General features: G+C 41.0%; 1 protein-coding gene and 1 long non-coding RNA gene across 16 annotated transcripts in view; one reads left to right on the top strand and one right to left on the bottom strand.

Moving 5' to 3' along the window:
- The window catches only part of adgrg6 (adhesion G protein-coupled receptor G6), a 115,108-nt gene that overhangs the window by 89,928 nt on the left and 5,677 nt on the right, over window positions 1–19,503 (top strand). Inside the window, exon 34 of one of the 15 annotated variants that reach the window (XM_041975447.1) lies at window positions 11,203–11,489. The exons of the other annotated variants lie outside the window; for them this stretch is intronic. Coding sequence (XP_041831381.1) covers window positions 11,203–11,216 — 14 coding nt within the window. The 3' untranslated portion in view covers window positions 11,217–11,489. Of the gene's footprint in view, window positions 1–11,202; window positions 11,490–19,503 lie in introns of those variants that run through there. 15 annotated transcript variants of the gene reach the window in all.
- On the bottom strand, window positions 15,679–18,069 carry LOC121633556. Its single transcript, XR_006009084.1, has 3 exons — window positions 17,912–18,069; window positions 16,145–16,339; window positions 15,679–15,971 (listed from the first exon to the last, which is right to left on the bottom strand). It is a non-coding gene; the product is annotated as an uncharacterized LOC121633556 (long non-coding RNA).

The raw sequence follows: 19,503 nt of genomic DNA, 5'->3' as shown, positions 1-19,503 counted from the left end.
AAGGTCTGTTAAAGAGAATTTAATGGAAAAAGATTAAAGTTCAATGAGGTCTCATGTGCTGGCATCTGGCTGTGGAGCCTGGTCGTCTGATTCCCTCTGCTTCCAGCCTTCATGCTAATCTCCAGAGGATCCATATTATCCAGCATCATGCTGCGCGGAACAACCAGATTACCCTGAACATTGCACAGTTTTCTCTGCTGATGCACCACCATTAAACTAAAGAAGCCTGCATGCACAGATGGATCTGTTTGTATGTGAATCAGTTCTGCAGGTTTGTCCTGTTTTCATCAGGTTCTGTTTTATCCATTACTTTATGTTCATGTATGTGCCTCTGTGTCTGCTGTGTAGAAAGCTCTTCTCATCAATAAAAGGAGTGGAGGACCTGCAGAGGTAAAGTGGAAGCTGATTAAAAACCTGCTTCTCGTGTCGTGTGATCGGCTCTGTTTCCCAAAATGCTTTTCTTCAAAGTGAATCTGGAAGTTCAAATTCTGAGATTTAAGTCTGATTTGATGGACTAGTTTAAAATCAAGGACATGTTGCAGGCGTTTTGGGAAAGCAGCTGCTGTGGCTGTGCTGTGATTGGCTGGTCAGTGTGATGTCATGCACGCCTTCTTGTTTCCAGCCTGAGGCACGTTGAGCGGGACAAGCTCCACTAAAACCAGTCAAAAACCTTCAGACACCGCCCGCTCAGAGTGTCCCAGGGTGCAGAAACAAGCGCATCCTGCCAGACTACATCCAAGCTAATGTGTGTGGTGTGCTTAATGATTTTTAAGTTGTTTTGGTTGTTAATGAGAGCGAAGTTATGACAGGCTAACGCTGTGGTTTGCATCCCAGTGAGTAACTTATAATGTGGCTTTAAAATCAAAACCAAATGTTAAACACGTTAGACGCTGTTTATTCTAAATATTAGAGGAAGGAATAACCCCCACTGGGAGGAAATTAATTTATCTAAGTTGGTTGTAGTCATACAAGACATCTGCTCACCAAACCTGATGCAACAGTTTCCAAACTGTGTTATAATAGTTGCTGGCAGACGTCAGACCATTAAGCAAACTAATGAGATTAATCTCTGCAGCAACACATTCAGACATCAGCTGGCAGAACGATGTTTCCCCACAAACAGTCAACATTTCTCACAAGTCTGAGACTTTTTCCTGTTTCTTATTAGTTCTGAATCTTTTTTTTGGCTCTGTTGCAGCCAATCACAGCCGACTAATCGAACTATTGAGACAGAAAAAACGAGCTGAGGCCAGCGTCCATGATTTATTCCTCAAAAATACAAAACATGGACGTAATGCCAGAGGCACAAAAAGTAGATCCTCACAAAGCCATGTTTCTTCCTAAATCCCATTTTCTCCTGCAGTGACTGTTATGTGTCACAGGATTAGCAATGACAGCATCAAGCTCCAGATGGGTTCACAGTAGACGGAGCAAGACTCCCCAAACCTTTGTTCCAGGTGAAAACGAGCAGTTATGTGGCTGATAAAAAGAGGAATGATCAGACACGGGGAATTAAAAATGAGACATCTGGTAAAAAAATGAAGTGAGTTTAAGGCTGGAAATGTACCGCACTCGTAAAACAGATCTACCTTTCTAATCCAATCTACCTGAAGGTGCGATCATCCCTTACTTTTACAGAAATAATCATGATTTTATGATTATTCTCTGTTCATTAATTTACCAACACTATTCATGTCTAAAGTCAAATCAACACTCCTTATAGTTCTTTAAGTTTGAATTATTTCTATCTTATGATGCCAAAATAACAAAATATAACAACAAAGTAAATTCCATTTAAATCCCCTCTGCTGTGTAAAGACTAAATAAATCCTCCGGATTAACTCTGCATGATAGAAAGGCTGCAGGACCTCTACCTGAACTCGGGAGGCTTCTTTCTGGAAACTATATTATAAAAATGCTTTTGAACATTTCTTTAGAGACCCAGGAAAACATCCAGCAGCGTCTTTGACTTCCAGCTGTCCTTTAGCTCACTGGGTTCAAAACTTAAATCAAATACACTCAAATCAAATGGCTCCAACAGCTTGTTGTCTAATTCTGCACAATGAACAATTAATATGAGTCGGATGTGTTAAAGCAGGGACCCAGCGGCCCTCTGGGACCAGAGTTTGAGACCCCTGTTTTAAATTTAAGGCTTGTAAACTGTCAGAAACTTCATAACTACGGAGGATAAAGTGGGTTTTTGGTGGATTTGGTTTATCACTGCATCAAAGCACCAACATGCCAAAAATCAGCTTTCCTCTGTGCTCCAGCACACCTGACTCAAATTAAATGGATCCAACAGCCTATAAGGATCTCCGCAATGACTCGTTAGTTTAAGTCAGGTGTGTTGGAGCACGGAAATCTGGAAAACCTGCCGGATTGGGGCCCTTGAGGACCAACGTTGGCTACCCCTGCTGTAGAGGATAGTCTCTACTGTTGTTGCCCTCCCTGCTGCTACTTCTTCCTGTTCCACTTCTTCTCTGGCTTTAACTCATCACGCTGCACTGTTAGTCCAACCCGAGTCCTACACAATTACAAAACTGCAAATGACACATTAATGTTAATGTTAGTGTTAAGTTAGATAAACGTTAATATAATTTAACCCAGTTACTGAACATTTACCTTTAATTTAGCATGCAAGGATGGTGGTTATCCTGCATGAAGCGAGATGCAGGGTACAGCTAGACAGGGTGAAACATATTTAATGGATTTCCTCCTATCACTGCAGCTTTTTAATGTAATGCTCTACAGGCTGGTGAGCCGTGCTCCACAACGACACTTTGCTCATTTTTTCTATATTAAAAAAAAAAAAACTAAGCAGCGAAAGCAGATGTTGTGGAACTTTGTTATTGTTTGTGTGTAAGTTGTGCCAGCATGCTTCAGACATTATCCTCATTGGAAAGTGAGGATATTGAAGGATCTTTACAATAATTAATCTTGGCATTTGACCCTCAAATACCACAAAAATAATGATACGAGCTAAAATGAAGCGTTTTCGGCAGAAAGGTGCAGCAGCAAGGTTTTCCACGTTGAAGCATTTAAATGTTTTGTCGTCGACCAGCAAATAAAAGGTTAAAAATGTACAACTGAGCAAAATCTTTGCTCTTTAACGTGAGTGAAAACCACACTGAAGTGATGTTTGACAGAAAAGAAGGAATAATTAACCGAGCACAGCTGGACCTGAAGCGTGAGTAGATTGTCATGTTGTGTTTGCTTTTACAGAGAACATCCATCTTTATCTCATTTTTTCTTCGGTTTTCATGTGAAAGAACAGAATCTGAAGCCACAGCAGAAGTAATTTATCATTGACAAATTTCACAGCAGGATTCTTTTCCTGGTGCCAAACAGCGCTTTTAAAGCGGGTTTCTTTCGTTGGCCAGTTGTAGATGTGGGAGAAGACCCTTAACGGCCCTCCAGCTCCTGCAGCTGCAGAGGATTTTATTCGTATTGAGAGCCGCAAGTTTGACAGCACAGGAAACGGTGCCGCTCACGGCCGAGTCGGCCACCCTGAAAGCTGGACTTCCTCTCTGTCACATACATTAACATTAGTCACAACAAACCACAGAGAAATTCCAGATTAACACCTGAGTCATAGTAGCTGATTTTAATCGTCAGGTGAGGACAAGTTATCTGTTTTTTCTGAAGAACTCTGATGAAGATTACTGAACGACATCAAACAGTCCACGTTCACACCATATTTACTCACACTGTAATCGTTCAGAGGTGACATTCACTTCCTGATCTGGTTTTAAACTTGTGAGGGAAAATGTGCAAAAGCCAAATAACCTCTAGACACTGGCCCTTAAATTTAGTTGATTGCTTCAGAATGACAGCTGGGACGGGCTCTTAATTATACTGGAAAGGACCTGAATTTCTGAACATCAATGCTGCTGGCTTATTTTTTATGGAAAAAAGAAAAATGCTGACTCTTTGGAGCAGTGTAAAGACTTGTTTGCACTCTGGCACCTAAAAATCAGGGGTGTCGGTTCACTTACAATGTAAAAGCAAACAGATCATCCTCTGAACCAAAGACAGGAAGTGACATAGATTGCTTCATAAAGCAACATCCTAGATGGCTCGCTGCCTCTCCTGCTGCTCATACTATAAAAATTTCTGGTGAAAACTGCATTAGGTTTGAAAACCAAAAGGAAACTTGAAACGCTCCTTGGTCAGTGGTCATCTGGGGAATATCGCCCTCTAGTGAGCAGTTGACGTAACTGATGTTGTTCAGGCGGCTTGATCAGCAGTGTGAAAGCAAACCAAACAAAGGTGCAAAATTCTTCGCCCAACTGAACTGAATCCCCCAAACTATCCTTGTGCGAATGCCCCCAAAGTCTGTCTACAGCAGGGATGTCCAGCTCTGGTCCTCGAGGGCTGCAATCCTGCGGTTTTAGATGTCTCCCTGATCCATCACACTTGATTCAAATTAAATGGCTCTCTTGAAAAGCTTGTTGTCAAGTTCTGCCCAAGCATGATGACCCATTAATTTGATTCAGGTGCTGCAGCAGGAAACATCCAAATCCTGCAGGACAGCGGACTCAAGGACTGACTTTGGACACCCCTGGTCATTCAATAGCACCTTCCACCATCATGGAAGCACCCATGAACAGTCTGGACTGAGCAGCCAGTGGAGGCGAATGATGGATGGAGGGTCATGTGACCTGTTTGGTGGATGGAACAGATGCTCTATCGGGCTCTGGACCATCTGTTGAGGCTTTGCTGTGAGAGATAATTATGGTCTGAACCAGGAGGTATAGGCAGGTTAGGTTTCTCTCAGAGGCGTAAAGAGATGGTGTTTTTTTGGTACTGTGATAGAACAGCTTTGTTTAAAACAAAAAAAAAGCATTTTTATGGACTGAAATGACTCTGCGTGCAAGCTCCTTTTTCAAATAGTCATTAAATCTAAAAAGCCAAGCCAAAAGCCGGCACCCTGGGCCATGAAGATGAAAACTAACCTGGGCTACCGCAAACCCTGAGAGGTTTGTTCCTAAAGCTGATCCCTCAATGTTCTACAAATCTGCTGATTGTGTAAGAATATCTACCTGTGCAGCTGAAGGTTGGTGCATTTTTGTGGTAAAAGAAAGACGTTGCTGTTTTCAGTTCTCAAAGTTTCCACTGCCAACATTTCTCTGCTGCACTCAGAGTGCTTTAAGAAACCAAACCACTTCTGGTCATTGCTGGCTGATAAAGATGTCAACACTGAAAGCTGTGAGCTGCCCATAGTGATGGACTTTAAACTTGAATGCCCTTATGACTGAGTACATTGGTCCAATTAAAGTCGAAAATGTCAAACACCAAATGGTTGCCTGGGATACGAAGCTGCTCCGTAGCCACAAGCAGCGTGGAAGGAATTAAAGTGTAAACACAGTTGACGGCGTTTCTCGCCAGAAAGCTCATTCCAGTGTTTCTGAATTTTTAATGTTTTGGAAAAAACAACTAGTTCTGCCTGCCTAGAAATATAAAGTTGTTTCTGGGTTTCTGCGTCTTTCACAACCTCCGAACCGAACGGAGAGAAACCATGAGCAGCAGAGGGAGCGTAGCCAAACGTTCACGCTCCGCTGAGCTTCTTGTGGGAAAACATGTGCTTTCTAGATTGTCTCTGAAACAGTCAACAGATTCCTCTTATTGCCGATGCTTTTGGGGAATCTGCTAATGAATGATCTGCAGCTGAGCATGACTGTAAATCTTGTTTTTTTTTACTGTTCTGGTGTGGGGTTTGCAGGCTGCTGCAATTACCAAAGCAATTCAAAGTCAGGATTTACATCCCTGCAGCAGTTATGGCATTCTGATCTGTAGGTAGGAATGCTTTAGTGTGATAGGATTCACATGCCACTTTGTCATAACACACTCTGCTTTGCCAGATAGATAAACTTGTGTTTAGTGTTTGAGTGTGATGACTTACTCGCTTGTGTCTATATTGTTAGCTTAGTTAAAAGACTTAATTGCCAGGCTTGAAAAACAACAGTGCCGTATTCCAAGCATCTGCTCGAAGATGGTTTATCCCTTTGCATCAGTGTTAAATTATTGAGGTATTCCCCTATTTGAAAATGACATTTTTAAATGGATTTACAGGAAATTTAGAGCAAATCTTCATAATGAATAAAAAATAAATAAATCAAACTAACCATCAATTAAATATACCCTGGGATCAACACTAAAGGCTCATTTATGCTTCCTTACCTATGTAAGTGGGGACGCCTGTGTCAAACATTGTCAAACACTGTCAAACATCTCTTACTCCCGTGTGTCCTTCACATTGGCATGGTTGCTGGGCAATAATTCCAGAGTTTAGAGCTCAACTCTGAGTTCCTATACTAGTTTCAGACAATAGCAGAAGGAGGTCACAATGATGTAGATTCTCAGGAAGAGACATAAAAAGATGCAGCGCAGTAGAAAACAGTCTATTGGTTATTCTTCTTCCTTGTTCCTATCACTGGTTGCACATCAACCATAATGCACAGCACTGCCCCGGCCTGATATGGCTGATTTTAGGTTTGTCTGAGCAAACAGATTCTTACAACTACAACTGGAACGGACAAAATGAACGTAGTCAGGCCATTACACACTCAGTCATCCACTTGTGACCGAGGAGCTTCAGGTGCCAAGTGAACTTTGTGTTTGTTCACTTGGTTTTTATTCTAAAATATTAACATTTCCCTTGTATGCAGTTGAATTAGACAGTTGGTACTTATCTCTTATCTTTTCTGGCACCATCTCGTGGGGTTATTTTTGCACCAACTAGACGCAGATTGTTAACATGTCACATCATAGAAAGCAGCACTGACACAGCCAGAGGGTGGTGGATGAATCCGAATTACCTTGTAATTGCTTGGTCACCCACCCATGAGTGACACGGTACTGGTAGAGCGTCACTCGCTCATTTTCTCAGAAGCAAAGAGAGGTTAGGATGGGCTTCAGTGTTTTACCTGAATCACATTTTCACACCTGAGCAACCAAACAAAATAGCAGGGTTGTGTTAATTCTGAGATTCTGAGTTGGTACTTCAGACATGCAGTACGCTTCCAGGCTCCTTCTGTTATTATCAGTTACATTGACTTATATACCATTTTTTGATGAGCTTCAGCCAGTTTCTGCTCTTGTTCGGTTTCAGAATTACTGCAACTTTAGATCATCATTCCACCACTAGACCGTTCTGTTCCAGTCGGGCTTGTTTGAACTTCCCTCCAGTTTACCTGGTCTTCTGTAGACAAGGAGACGTTTTCTCATTTTTCTGGCAGATCCAGGTCTACATATCTCCGGTCTGAATTTGTGAACGGCCTTGGCATTGCTGTGCTACACACTGAGCAGCATCGTTTGCATTAAACTGTAAAAAAATCAGACAACACTGAGCTGATATTCTGCTGCTGCTTCAACTTCACGTCTATGTTGAAGCTCACTTTTAGTTGTTCTCTCTTGGGTCAGACAGACTAGACAAAGGCTCAGATTTTTAAACAAGGTGTAGTTTTGATTGGTCTGGCTGGTTGCCATAACCCCGCCTCAGTAAGAGGATCTCAGATCAGACACGAAGAGATGCTGCTGATCTGGAACCAGTTTTCTCTGAGTCATTTCTGATGTGTTTTGTTATGACCTCTTTGTAAATGATGCCAAGACATTTGCATACAATAATATTTTCAGTGGAACATGTTTTGGTTTAGAAAACCGATCCGTCTGTCTTTTTAGATTCGATTATTTTTATGTTTTTATGTCTGTGCTATAATGGCTTAATGCTGATTCATGTGTTACACCTACTTCTAATTTTGTAAACTTTAGTTATCTGAGATTAACACTGCAATGAATTACAGGCCTTTGTGGCTGCCACATGAACTGTGTTTGCAGAACCGCTCCAGAAACAACTTTAGAGGACATGAACTCTTCCAAATAGCTGATCACAAATGTTTTATTTATGAGCCCTGTGTTCTTCCTAAATGCATGCGTGCTTGATATTCTGGAACAAACACTAATCCATCTCTCTTTGTTTCACTGCTCATTTAGTTCATCTCTAAATCTGGCTGGAAAACCCTGTCATTATGCACATTAGCGGCCCTCACAAAGGAAAACTCATCCAAAATAAGCCAACAGGAAACGTCTCCAAGTCAAATGAAGAAACAACATTTATATAAACGGGTTAATAAGTCGACTCAAAACGTTTTAGAAAAGAAGTTTCCAGCATTATGATTCTCCTTCATCATCATTTCTCTCTGATTCACGCTTCATCTGCTCTGAAGGGTCGTGGTCAAAGCTGATGTCCAGCTATCTTCATCCTTAGACGTATTGCTATCAACTGCAGCAGGATATCAGCTCCCACCCGATCAGGAGGATCTGTGCGGTCAGTCATTACACACAGATCAACTCAGTCCTTCATACATTCGTATTTTTTATGTTTCTTAAAGAAACACCATCAAACTTTGTCAGACTTTCTCAGTGAGGCGTCCCTAACGACGGCTAATCCATCTTACATCCTACCTGCACTCTGAGATCTCAAATTCAAAACAACCATTGTGTTGATATCCAGTTGCTAGTGTGTGATGTAATACCATGAAATGAAAGTGATGAGCTGGGACGGGAAAGTGCGGTTTCTCAGTCCCGGGACGTTCCTGGGCAACAACAGTTCCAGGGATGTGAAACTTATATTTTTAAGGTTAGAATGCCACATAGTGCCACTTAAAGGCTGAATAATTAGGATTATTTCTGTAAAAAAAATTTAAAATGTTCTTATTTGTTGCGAGGGATATTAGGAAGCTTCCCTATAAACAATCTGTCTCTCTACATTAACAATGTTTTTGTCAAGTTTTTCTCCTTTTAAAGTAAGAGTTTTGTGACGGAATAACTTCGGTGCACTGTGTAGCTCTTTCCTACTTCCTGGTTCCTTAACCAATCATATGCGACTCCCAATGGTTGCTAAACAACGCAGCGTTTGGTGTTTTATGTCGGCAAAAGAGCAGCAGCGTGCAGATATGGAAGCTAGTAAAAGAAGCGGACCAGAAATAGTTTCAGAAAAACCTAAAAAGCCTCGGCATCCTGCTAAAAAAGCCAACAACCAAAAACGAATAAAACGAGGATCAATACTGGAGAATCTTTTGAAAGGTGGAGAAGTCTGAGAGACCAAATTAATTTCAGGACGGATGCAGTGCTGGCAAAGTTTCTCCTCAACAAGTAAGCACCAGAATTTTACTTAAATTAACCGAAAAGTTTATCTTGATTTACAAAGATTTTAGTCTAATTTATTTCTTGGCACTCATTAAATTAATTTGTGTGACTGTATGGATGCATTAGTGGATAAATTGGTGGCCTATTAGTTTACAACAACAAATGTAATGATGTTTGAGCCAAGTAAAGAGTGTGTTTGTCCTTATAAACTTATGAAATTGCTGTCAAGTTAATTTATTAAGTGAGACTGAGGGAAAACAGCCGCTGCGTGGCATTTGTGGATTAATGTAGCTTTTGTTTATACTCTATTTTATGCTAACGAAAATTAGCGCTAGCATTGCAAAGCATAGCAACTTACTGTGTGTGAATCATCTTCGCTCGTCATCATGATGTTTGCTGGTTCTCCGTCCTTCATTGAGCCATCCTTTCACAAACCGGCAACCTGCATGAAACTCTGCGAGGGGGAGGACGCTGTCTGTGTTTTTCTCTTTCGACTGCAGTTCTGATTTGAAACACTAGGTGTCGATGCTACTTATTTTACCTTTAAAACCCTTGCTGGCAGTGATCTTGACCAGAAACCAGAACCAGAAGACATCTGGAGGTTGGTGGTGATGGTGGAAGTTGGCGTACGTTCATCCAGGAAAACCCAAATGAAACTCCTGCATTGAGTCAGATTGGGTTTAGTCTTTTGTAATGTGAGCAGCTTTGTTTTGAACCTGTTCTCAAGCGATTTCAAAGCAAAGCTTCTTCACAGAAAATGCTCGTCAGCCTTCTTTCTGTCGGCTGGTTTTGGTTGCACAGTGTGGCCAGCAGGTGGCGCTACAGGCTGTTTTCTACGTGGGTGTAATTAACAATATCACGGTCGCTAACCAGAAAGAAAACAGAAAAGTTGAAGGAAAACAAAAGCAGCAGTCTTGGTCATGTTTGCTCTCTAGAAGCAGAAACACCGGATCAGTCATGTGATCATTCATGTGATCAGTCATGTGATCAGTCATGTGATCAGTCATGTGATCAGTCATGAGGAAACTGTTTCCTCTGCCACTCCCCCTCCCCAAAGTGTGACAATGTGAGGAGACGGGTTCAGCTGAGTAAATGATGCGTATTCCTGCGTTCTACAAACCTGAGCTGCTTGTCTCCGGTGACCGATCTGTTCCAGAGGCGGATCCCTCGCGTGGTCATGTCAGGAAACATTTTGCCTCCTGATGGTCGAAGTGGATCAGAGCTGAAGTCGGTGATCATGTGTTGCTGCCGGCCTTGATAGAGCGTTGAATCTGTTGATATGGAATCCGAAAGTTCAAGTTAGAAACCAAATCTCTTGTTTTTTGCTGCTCCTCTCCAATGGAGAGGATGGTTGGATGTGAGAAAGGGCTGTAAATAAGGAAAAGCCCCCTCCACACCACAGTTTTCACAGTGGAGGGATATTTTTCCAGAGATTTTACATGAATTCTGAACTTCAACCCTTCTGAGAAATTTCTGAGACCTTTTGAATCACTTAATGGTAAAAACTCAACTCAAAAACCTGTTGAACACAATCTGATACTTGTCTTCTGCCGCCTGGTGGACACCTTTTGTACTACAATCATTTTGGCGGAATATTAAAAGATAAATAAACAAAACATTATTTCTTTTTATTGGATCAAATCAAGAATTCAGATGAATAAATTAAAATTTTCTCTCTCTTGAATCGAGCTATAAAGGGTTAAACCACAGTGTTGTGGTTTGACGGCCCACAGAATCCCTGGAGTACAAACATGGACGTCGTAGAAAAAAACAGGAAAAGTGGATTATGTTGGCGAAGCAGCTGCAGCAGATGTGACTTTGATTTAAAGTTTGCTGTCTAGTGCTGAAGCATCAGAGCTCCAACAGGCTGAAGTATTTCTGTTAGCCAGGTAAGCAGCCAGTTATCTCATCAACACTCAGCTGGCTGATCCTCTGTTGCTCCATGTGTTGTCACTCCGTTATAACCATTCACACGACTCCGCCAAAGTCTTAATATGTGGACCTGCTGACTGATACATGCATTCTGCATTAACTGAGGCATGTTACTGTTTCCAGATGGATGGGAGTGACAGGAAACCTCCACTGTGTTCAGACAACATTCAGCCAGCTTCCAGCCGTTATGAGACCAGACGCAGTCCAGATATTGAAACTCATAAACCTCAGACGAGCATGTTGGGACAGTGTTGGACAGTTTTGGATGTAACACCTGATTTTCATCCAAGCATGACCAAAGAAACTTTCCAACCACCCGTCTTTGTAATTTTATTGGCTTCGATCAGAGCAGAATGTCTCCGCCACGTCCAAAAGCTGGACTCAGATGCCGATCTGCAGCGATGGGACAATCAGTGAAAATCTCTTTTTTTTCTTAATCAGCTTTTTTTTTTTTTATCTGCTGCCTTTAATGACACTCTGGTTTTTTTCAGCCGGTGGCTTTTTTTACATCCAGATTTTCTCTTTGTGCAGTTTGTGACATTTAAAAAAAGACAAAGACTCAAAACACAGAAATCAGCTTTCCCCTTTATGGTTGATGTGGTTCTTTGTGTAATTCATGCAAACAGGTACAAAAAATGAGAAAAATAAAGAGTTGTACATGGACACCGTAACTGTACGCAGAGTACAGGTGTAAATATACCAGAATGAAATGCATGGTGAAATAAAACTAAGAATAGTAACAGTAATAATAAAAACTATAAAAAATAAAAATAATAATAGCAATAAATAATAAGAAATATACAGGATTTTAATAAAAGATGCAAATAAATAAAATAAACCATTTCAAGTAATAATGATACTGAATGAGAAGAAAGAAAGGAGACAGAAAAAGGTATGATTTAATTTAAAAAGTTTCTGGCTTTAATTTGATCAATTTCATCATCATCATCCATCCTAATAACAGGAAGTAGAAGGTTAAAAAACACAAGAATCATAAAACTACGTAAGTAGTGGAAGGTGTGTGACTTCGCTTCCAGATGTTTAATTCAAGTTGAAAAAAGTTAGAAATGGAAAGCCGATAACATTAAAAGCTGATCTTTTATTTATGTAAATGGTTTTTATATATATTCTATAAGAAGACCAGTCCAGTGTGTCTTCATTTATGTATTTCCAGTCATGAAGGATTGTTTTCTTGGTGATGGGTGAGAAATGAGTCTTGGATTTCTGTTTATTTGGAAGGTTTTTTGTTTCTGTGATGTTACCCAGCAGACTGGAGCGCTTGAATTCCCCCGTGTTGCTCCCTGAGCGGAGGAAGATGAAGCTGTTATATTATCTGCATGTGTGCAGACCATCTGTGTTGGTCTGTTCCTCAGTGATGAAGAGCAGCCACAACTCGGGCTGAAAGCAGAATAATGTCATACTTTGCCAGGTAGTCTGCTTGTCATTTTTCATTGTCCTTTATTATTTTTTTATCCGTGTTTTAATTAAACTTTCTATCTTGATTAGAAGCCATTATTTTCTGATTTGTCATCTTGACTCCAGCGCACTTCGTGATCGTGTAAATGGGGAAAATCGATGCTTTTATCAGCTTCCCAAACCTCATCATCCTCCAAACAGCCAACATTTTATTAGATTAATAATATTTACTATATACATTAATCCCAGCAACTGTGCATGAAGTCTTTATTTGGCCCTTTAACTAAATGTAAAGAAAAGTGTAATCAATCAATCAATCAGCATTTATGTGTACAGCACTTTACTGTTAAACACTTTGATGACTGTGTAAAGATAAAACAGGAACATGAAACAGTTCAAAAATAAAAACAAGTAAAAAGCTGGTAGAAGCATGACTAAATTGCTAAAGGCCAAATTAATTAAATGTGTTTTAACATTGCTATGTTCAGGTTTAAAAACTACTGTTTCTATAAACGTGCTTTATAAATAAAGTTGGCTTGGCTTGGTTCTACCGTGGTGTCTATGTTGGGGGTAACGTGGTCCACAACAACAATTAAAGAGCAGTCCTAGAGCTGCGAACCTCTAAGATGCATTGATATGAAGTCCTAGTTCGCCTTCAAGTTTAAGACGAGTTAATCCGTACATCACATTTCATGTACAAGCTCAGTCAAAGTGTTTTAAATAAATCATTAAAAGCACCACAGCAGGGTCCTGAAGAAGCATTAAAGAGCACATAAAAGAAAATCTAAGAAACTAAATCATATTAAGTCATTAGGACAATTAAAACAGTGTAAAAATGATGCAGGAGAACAGAAACGTTTAACCTGGATGTGTGAAGGTTCATCTCCTCTGCCAGATAAATGCTGATTCTCCATGTTTAGTCTGGACTCTGGCCTGGACTCTGGCCTGATCTCTGACCTGGATTCTGGCTTGGACTATGACCTGGACTCTGGCCTGGACTCTGGCCTGATCTCTGACCTGGATTCTGGCATGGACTATGACCTGGACTCTGGCCTGGACTCTGGCCTGATCTCTGACCTGGATTCTGGCTTGGACTATGACCTGGACTCTGGCCTGGACTCTGGCCTGGTCTCTGACCTGGATTCTGGCTTGGACTATGACCTGGACTCTGGTCTGGTCTCTGGCCTGGACTCTGATCCGGTCTCTGGTCTGGTCTCTGGCCTGGACTATGACCTGGACTCCGACCTAGATTCTGGCCTGAACTCTGATCTGGATTCTGACCCGGTCTCTGGCCTGGACTCCGATCTGGACTCTGACCCGGTCTCTGGCCTGGACTCTGATCTGGACTCTGACCCGGTCTCTGGCCTGGACTCTGATCTGGACTCTGACCTGGTCTCTGGCCTGGATTAGCAGACCCGAGCCCTTGGATCTAAGAGCTCTGTTAGGTTTACATTCTCTTCACGTGTCACAGATGGATTCTGGGATTTTTAGACCAGCATCAGGGTTTTAAAGTCTGTTCTGTGACTGACTGGAAGCTTTAAAAACAAACATTAAAATCTGGAATCTAAAATGAGCTGGGAGCCAGTGAAGACGTCTGGATGTGTTGGTTAAAAGACGGGCTGCAGGGAGGTGCAGAATCCTGGTGCTTTTTGTAGGAAACGTCTTAAATATGAGACGGATGTGGTGAAGGAGCCCAAGCAGAAGTCCACATCGGTACTAACTTTACTCAACTTTAAGTCATTAGCAGCACAAACTCACCAGTGAGGGGAGCTGATCTCCAAATTATGATCCTGTGACTTTAACTTACCGTAGCAGATTAAAACGCCTACTGCAGCTAAAGATCAGAAAGCCTTCAGAAAAAGCTGATTGGAGCTGTGTCATGGTCCCAGCACCATTCCCTCACAAGACCTCTTTTCCTTTGCTTCAGTTTCCTCCAGTTAACACCTCTTTTCTGCACCAAATCCTCCAAAAAACTAACTAGACTGTACGAGCTTGTTCCAGTTTGCAGTCCTCAGCACGAAACCAGAAAAACTTGTAACTACTGGAAAAAGAAAGTAGCAGCTCGTCCCTCGTATGGAGGGGACCCCAGATCGGGAACGAGCTCGATGGTGAATCTCCACCTCCAAAAAATGAAACTGTTTCATTCTTACATGCAGAGCTGCAACCATAGAACAGCTGATCAATAATAAACTGTCTTATTGATTGATGAACCTGGTGATTGGGGTAATTGTTTAACAGAGGAAATGGTTGAATGATGAGGAAAAGAACGGTTACAATATATAACTTATATGTAAAAAGTATGTACATCATACGGTCATGACAGTTTTTGTACGTCAACACGTTAAATATGTGAATAAACAAAAAAAAAAGTGTTACACTGGTTTTACTCGTGATAAAACCATGATGGAGCTACTGGAACAAACTGTGTCTCTCCGTAGAGCCAGTTCCGTCTTTATTTGTTCATTTTTCTTCTGAGCGGCAGCAGAAGCAACGCTGGCGCACACACAGTAATTACAGATTTCTTGTAAATCAGCTGTTATTAGAAGCTCTGATGGATGTGGAGCAACATCTGCATCCAGCTGCAGCCTGACAGAACAGCTCGATATGTGGTTGGGAGGAGCTGGAGGCTGGAAAGCTGCGCTGCACCACCGGGAAGAATAAGAGAGGATTTGTTGGTTTATGTTTCGTTTTAACTTGACACATCATCATTCAGTTTATTCCTTGTGTTCAGATATGAGTCAGTAGAGCTGAGATGGGACTTTCTGTCTGAGCCTGTGTTCAGACTTGTTTTCATCCCCATCTGGACTAACAGCCAGTGTCTTAAAGGAAAGCTGGAAGTCCTGCAGGCAGGTCTAACCAGCGTCCATGTATCTCATGATGGACCACCTCAGTTTCAGTACCACCATCAGTCGCTCCCTGTATCGCTTCCAGATGTTCGAGCATCCCTTCATCACAAAGAGCTTGAGCTGCTTCATCCACATGGCTCAGCCCCAACACCCCTCCCAGTTTCCATCTGTGTCCTAAAGTGCACTCGGGTGTATATTTTAAAATAATATCCATGTTTCAGGAGAGATACCGGAACGAAACGAGCATCCCAGCGTGGCTCGTAGGACATTTCAAGTCAGAAACGCTGAACAGGGCCATCTGCAGAGTTTCTGGTGGAGCCGAAGTCGTGACCGTGGCCCACGCCAACAGGAAGTGGTCTCCGCGACTTCATGTTGTATGGGGTCAACAGTTGGAAGTTTGACTGTTTAGCAACTCAACTTTATTCCTGCTTTGTGTCAGACAGAGAGCCCTGATGGAGCTCCTTCCTTATTCCAAGGAAGCCTTTGGCTGAAGAGCAGAATTCTCCCTCAGGCTGCATCTCCGCCGCCTTTTTAGTGTCATGCTGATGGTACCAGAGGGCCGGCATGCAGGCCGAATGTGCTTGATTTGGCCTAACATGTATACATTCAGCCTGATTGCTTTGGCACCCGCTACACGGGAAAGATCCAAAAATGTAAACCTCCAAAGGCGGCGAGTCGTTCCAATATGCATCAACTTTATATCATTACCATAAATTCAGAGCTCAGATCAGCAACTTTATCACACTGACAGAATTACTCTCACAAACCTGAACTTCAAATAATGATTTGAAGTGTGAAATCACCTCCAGATGAACCTTTTCCAGATGTTATTAACATTGGCACCTTCGCTCCCATTCTTCCACTTGTCTGACCTAAACTCCTTGATTAGGAAATTAGAGTTCTGAGTTCTTCAAGGCCAAAAAAAACCAGAAGGTGTTGCCATGTTGAAGCTGATCCGAAGCAGTTATCCAGGCAGGAGGATGGTGGGAGCACCACACCTACAACACAAACAGAGACACGCAGGACATCAAAAAAAAAAAGATAGACACAAGTCTATCCGCTTCAGTTCATCGCTTCAGTGGGAGATTTCTTCTATTTCACTACTATAGTGGGTTGTTGCTTGTTTAATGGTATTTATGGCGTTTATACTGTTTTATTTAACTGTAATTATTTGGTTGTGACGGCTGAGTGGTTAATGTGTGATAAATCAAATGGGTCATCCTCTAAATTTAAGACTTAAACTGTTAGAATCTTCATAACTTAGGGCGGCAATAATCAGCTTCTCTCACTGAGACAGGGCGAGATTAGGAATTTAAAATAGCACCTGTAATAACTTTGTTTCTGGACTCCATATGATAAAAATCCTAAATATAAGACTTAAAAAATACCAAAAACTTCATAAATAAGGAGGATAAAGTGGCTTTGATGCCCAAAATCATCTTCTCTTACTGAAACACCAGATTCTGATTTTTAATATGTCATAAAGAATTTACGTTTTCATTTCATAAATAATTGTCTTTTTATTAACACGTCATTTTTAATCTCCAATTCATTAGAAAAATTTAATGATCTGGCAACCCCATGAAATTATCTCGGGACCCCCAGTTTGGGAAAAGCTGAGAAATCTGAGGATGAAGATGAAGATTGAAGTCTAAATATGAATGAGGGTGCTGTTGCCTTGACATGACACAGGTTGCTTTATTTGGCCTGGTTGGCTCATAAAGCCTTTACAGTTCTAGGAAGTTACGTCAAACCACAGGAAAGAAAACCACTGACAACAGCCAGACTGGTTGTGGTGGTCCGCACGGCAGCCTGCACTGGTAGATAAACATGCTGTAAGTAGGAAAACACATCAGACTGTTCTGTAGTGTTACAACCCCAGATTTTCCTCATTTAATTTAGAAAGGGAATTTACCTTTTAATAATTTGGCTGCAGACCCAAAGCGCTTGAGATGAGGCTTGTGTTGTTGTCTGTATTCTTGTTTTTAAGTCAACGTGGCGGTTGCTGTGAGAGTGAGAAGCACATGAAGTGCAGCTAATTTTAACTTTCATTCATCTTAACTGTCCCAGAGTCGAGGACATGGTCGCAGGTCGTCAGTTGATTGTTGTGGGTGGACCGTAGCTATCGGGTTAACTTTGGCTTAAATTCTAGGTTAATAATTCAATATTTGGTCCATATAGAAGTAGATTAGGTATAGAATAGCATTAAAAAGAAGTATTTTTCTCTACATGGTTGAAGTCACCGTCTCGTAGAAACATTCAGAGGGAAGCAACCGCAGCCTTCGAAAACTGCCTGATCATGTATTTCCATGTCATTTCCTAAACCTAACCAACTCATTTTAGTGTCTAAACCTTAACTTTGTTAAATGAAGTCCTAAGCCAAACCGAGATAATAAGCAGAAAAGATTAAATCTCTTCTTTTTAGCCCCCCTACTCTGTCTGAACCTAAGTTTAGTTACTTCTTCTTTTCTTAAATTAAGACTTTAAGTGACCATGAAGCATTAAAACTGAAGGTCATTTGTGCGTCGTCAGTTTTTCCCCCGTGTCCTCCTCTGAAGGAGGCTCCTCACCTGATTCTTCATCCAGCCGAGAGCAGCAAGATTGCAGCTGAATTTTGTGGAACTTGGTGGAGAGTTGGAGCACGGACAACGTAAGAACCAGTTACATGTTGGTGGAGGTCACTTATTAAAGCTGCATTTTCTCTGGTGGAGGAGGCACGCTGAGCACTCTCATCCTGGTGGAGGTTTGATGTTTTTCACCACATGAACACAAATGTTAAGAAGCTAATTGTACATTTAGAATGAAAACTATGATTTTATTTGTTGTGCAAATTATTCCCATTTGTCTTCCTGGGGTCCATATTTAGTATAAGAAATTAGATTCAAATGCATCAATCTTGATACAATTAAACACCCACAACTCAAAACCCCAACCCGACCCATACTCCCTGTTACCCCACACCAAAAAACAGAATAAAATCACATTAAAATGACCAATACTCAAATACAAAAATTATATATTTGAATAGAAATGAACTCAATTTTTTTTTTTTACTTCTTTTTTTTTTTTTTTTTTTTTTTTTGTCCTTTAATGCAAAGTGTCCACTACAGTGGACACCAATTTGAAGGCTGGTGTCCAGTAAATGCATTGGTGAGGATGGTATGTTTGCAAAATACACTGCCACTCTCTGAGGAATAAATAAATATAAAAGTTCATATATACACGTACATTGTAATTACCAAGTTTTCCTTAGTAATAAACGGGAAAAGAAAATGATACAGGAGTGTTTTAATAGTATAGATAAATAAATATAACAGAATATTTACAACAGATAAAAAGTTAAATACAATGAAATATAAAATAAAGCATCACTGCATGTCTGTAGAAGTAAATTATTCTTTATGTGGAAAAATTGTGGCACTTTGTTTTTAACAGTTCATGCATAGTTCTCACCATAAGAGCTACTACATGACCAAGCGTAGCCCGTCTTCTGGTATAAACTTTGAGCTTGAGTCTTAGCACATTTGATAGAGCAGGAGATTGGTCGATAGTCTGTCCATGAACTTTTAACCATGACAGCGCTTTGTGCAGAGTCAACGCTCGCTGTGGATGAACCGCGCAGAGCTGAACATGCAGCTTCATTCTGCACCACATTCTCATTTCTTTAAACCTGAAAGCTCTACTGTAGCTTCCCATCCACCTGACGGCCTCTGCACTGAAACCAATAAGAGTTTTTTTCCAATAAAAGTTTATCTATGGCATGAGTGTCCTGAGCTTCCTCAGGATTAATCACATATCAAAAGCTAGTTTTTTTTATCTGTTTCTGATGGTCCATAACAGGATATTTATCATGTTTTTAATATTCCTGTAAGCTGCAGTTATAGAATAAGACACTTGAGTTGTATTTACACACCTGAGAGTGGATGACTTTACACACTCTCTAACACCACGTCTGACAGCCATCATTCATCTAGAAACACACATGTAAACAGGAGTGAATATCCTGCAGGGCTCTGGCACCGTTTCCAGCTTCTTTATTTTATCCAGATCAGCTGTTTAAAGGGGAAAATTCATGTGAACATTTTTTCATGTTTTGTCAAATAACAGTGAAGACAGACCGTCTTGGCTCGCCGCCGACGTTCCAGATTATTCCCGTGTTTTT

The sequence above is a fragment of the Melanotaenia boesemani genome, chromosome 22 (assembly GCF_017639745.1).
Source record: "Melanotaenia boesemani isolate fMelBoe1 chromosome 22, fMelBoe1.pri, whole genome shotgun sequence".
Taxonomy (NCBI): domain Eukaryota; kingdom Metazoa; phylum Chordata; class Actinopteri; order Atheriniformes; family Melanotaeniidae; genus Melanotaenia; species Melanotaenia boesemani.
This window is presented reverse-complemented; position numbering and strand designations above follow the sequence as displayed.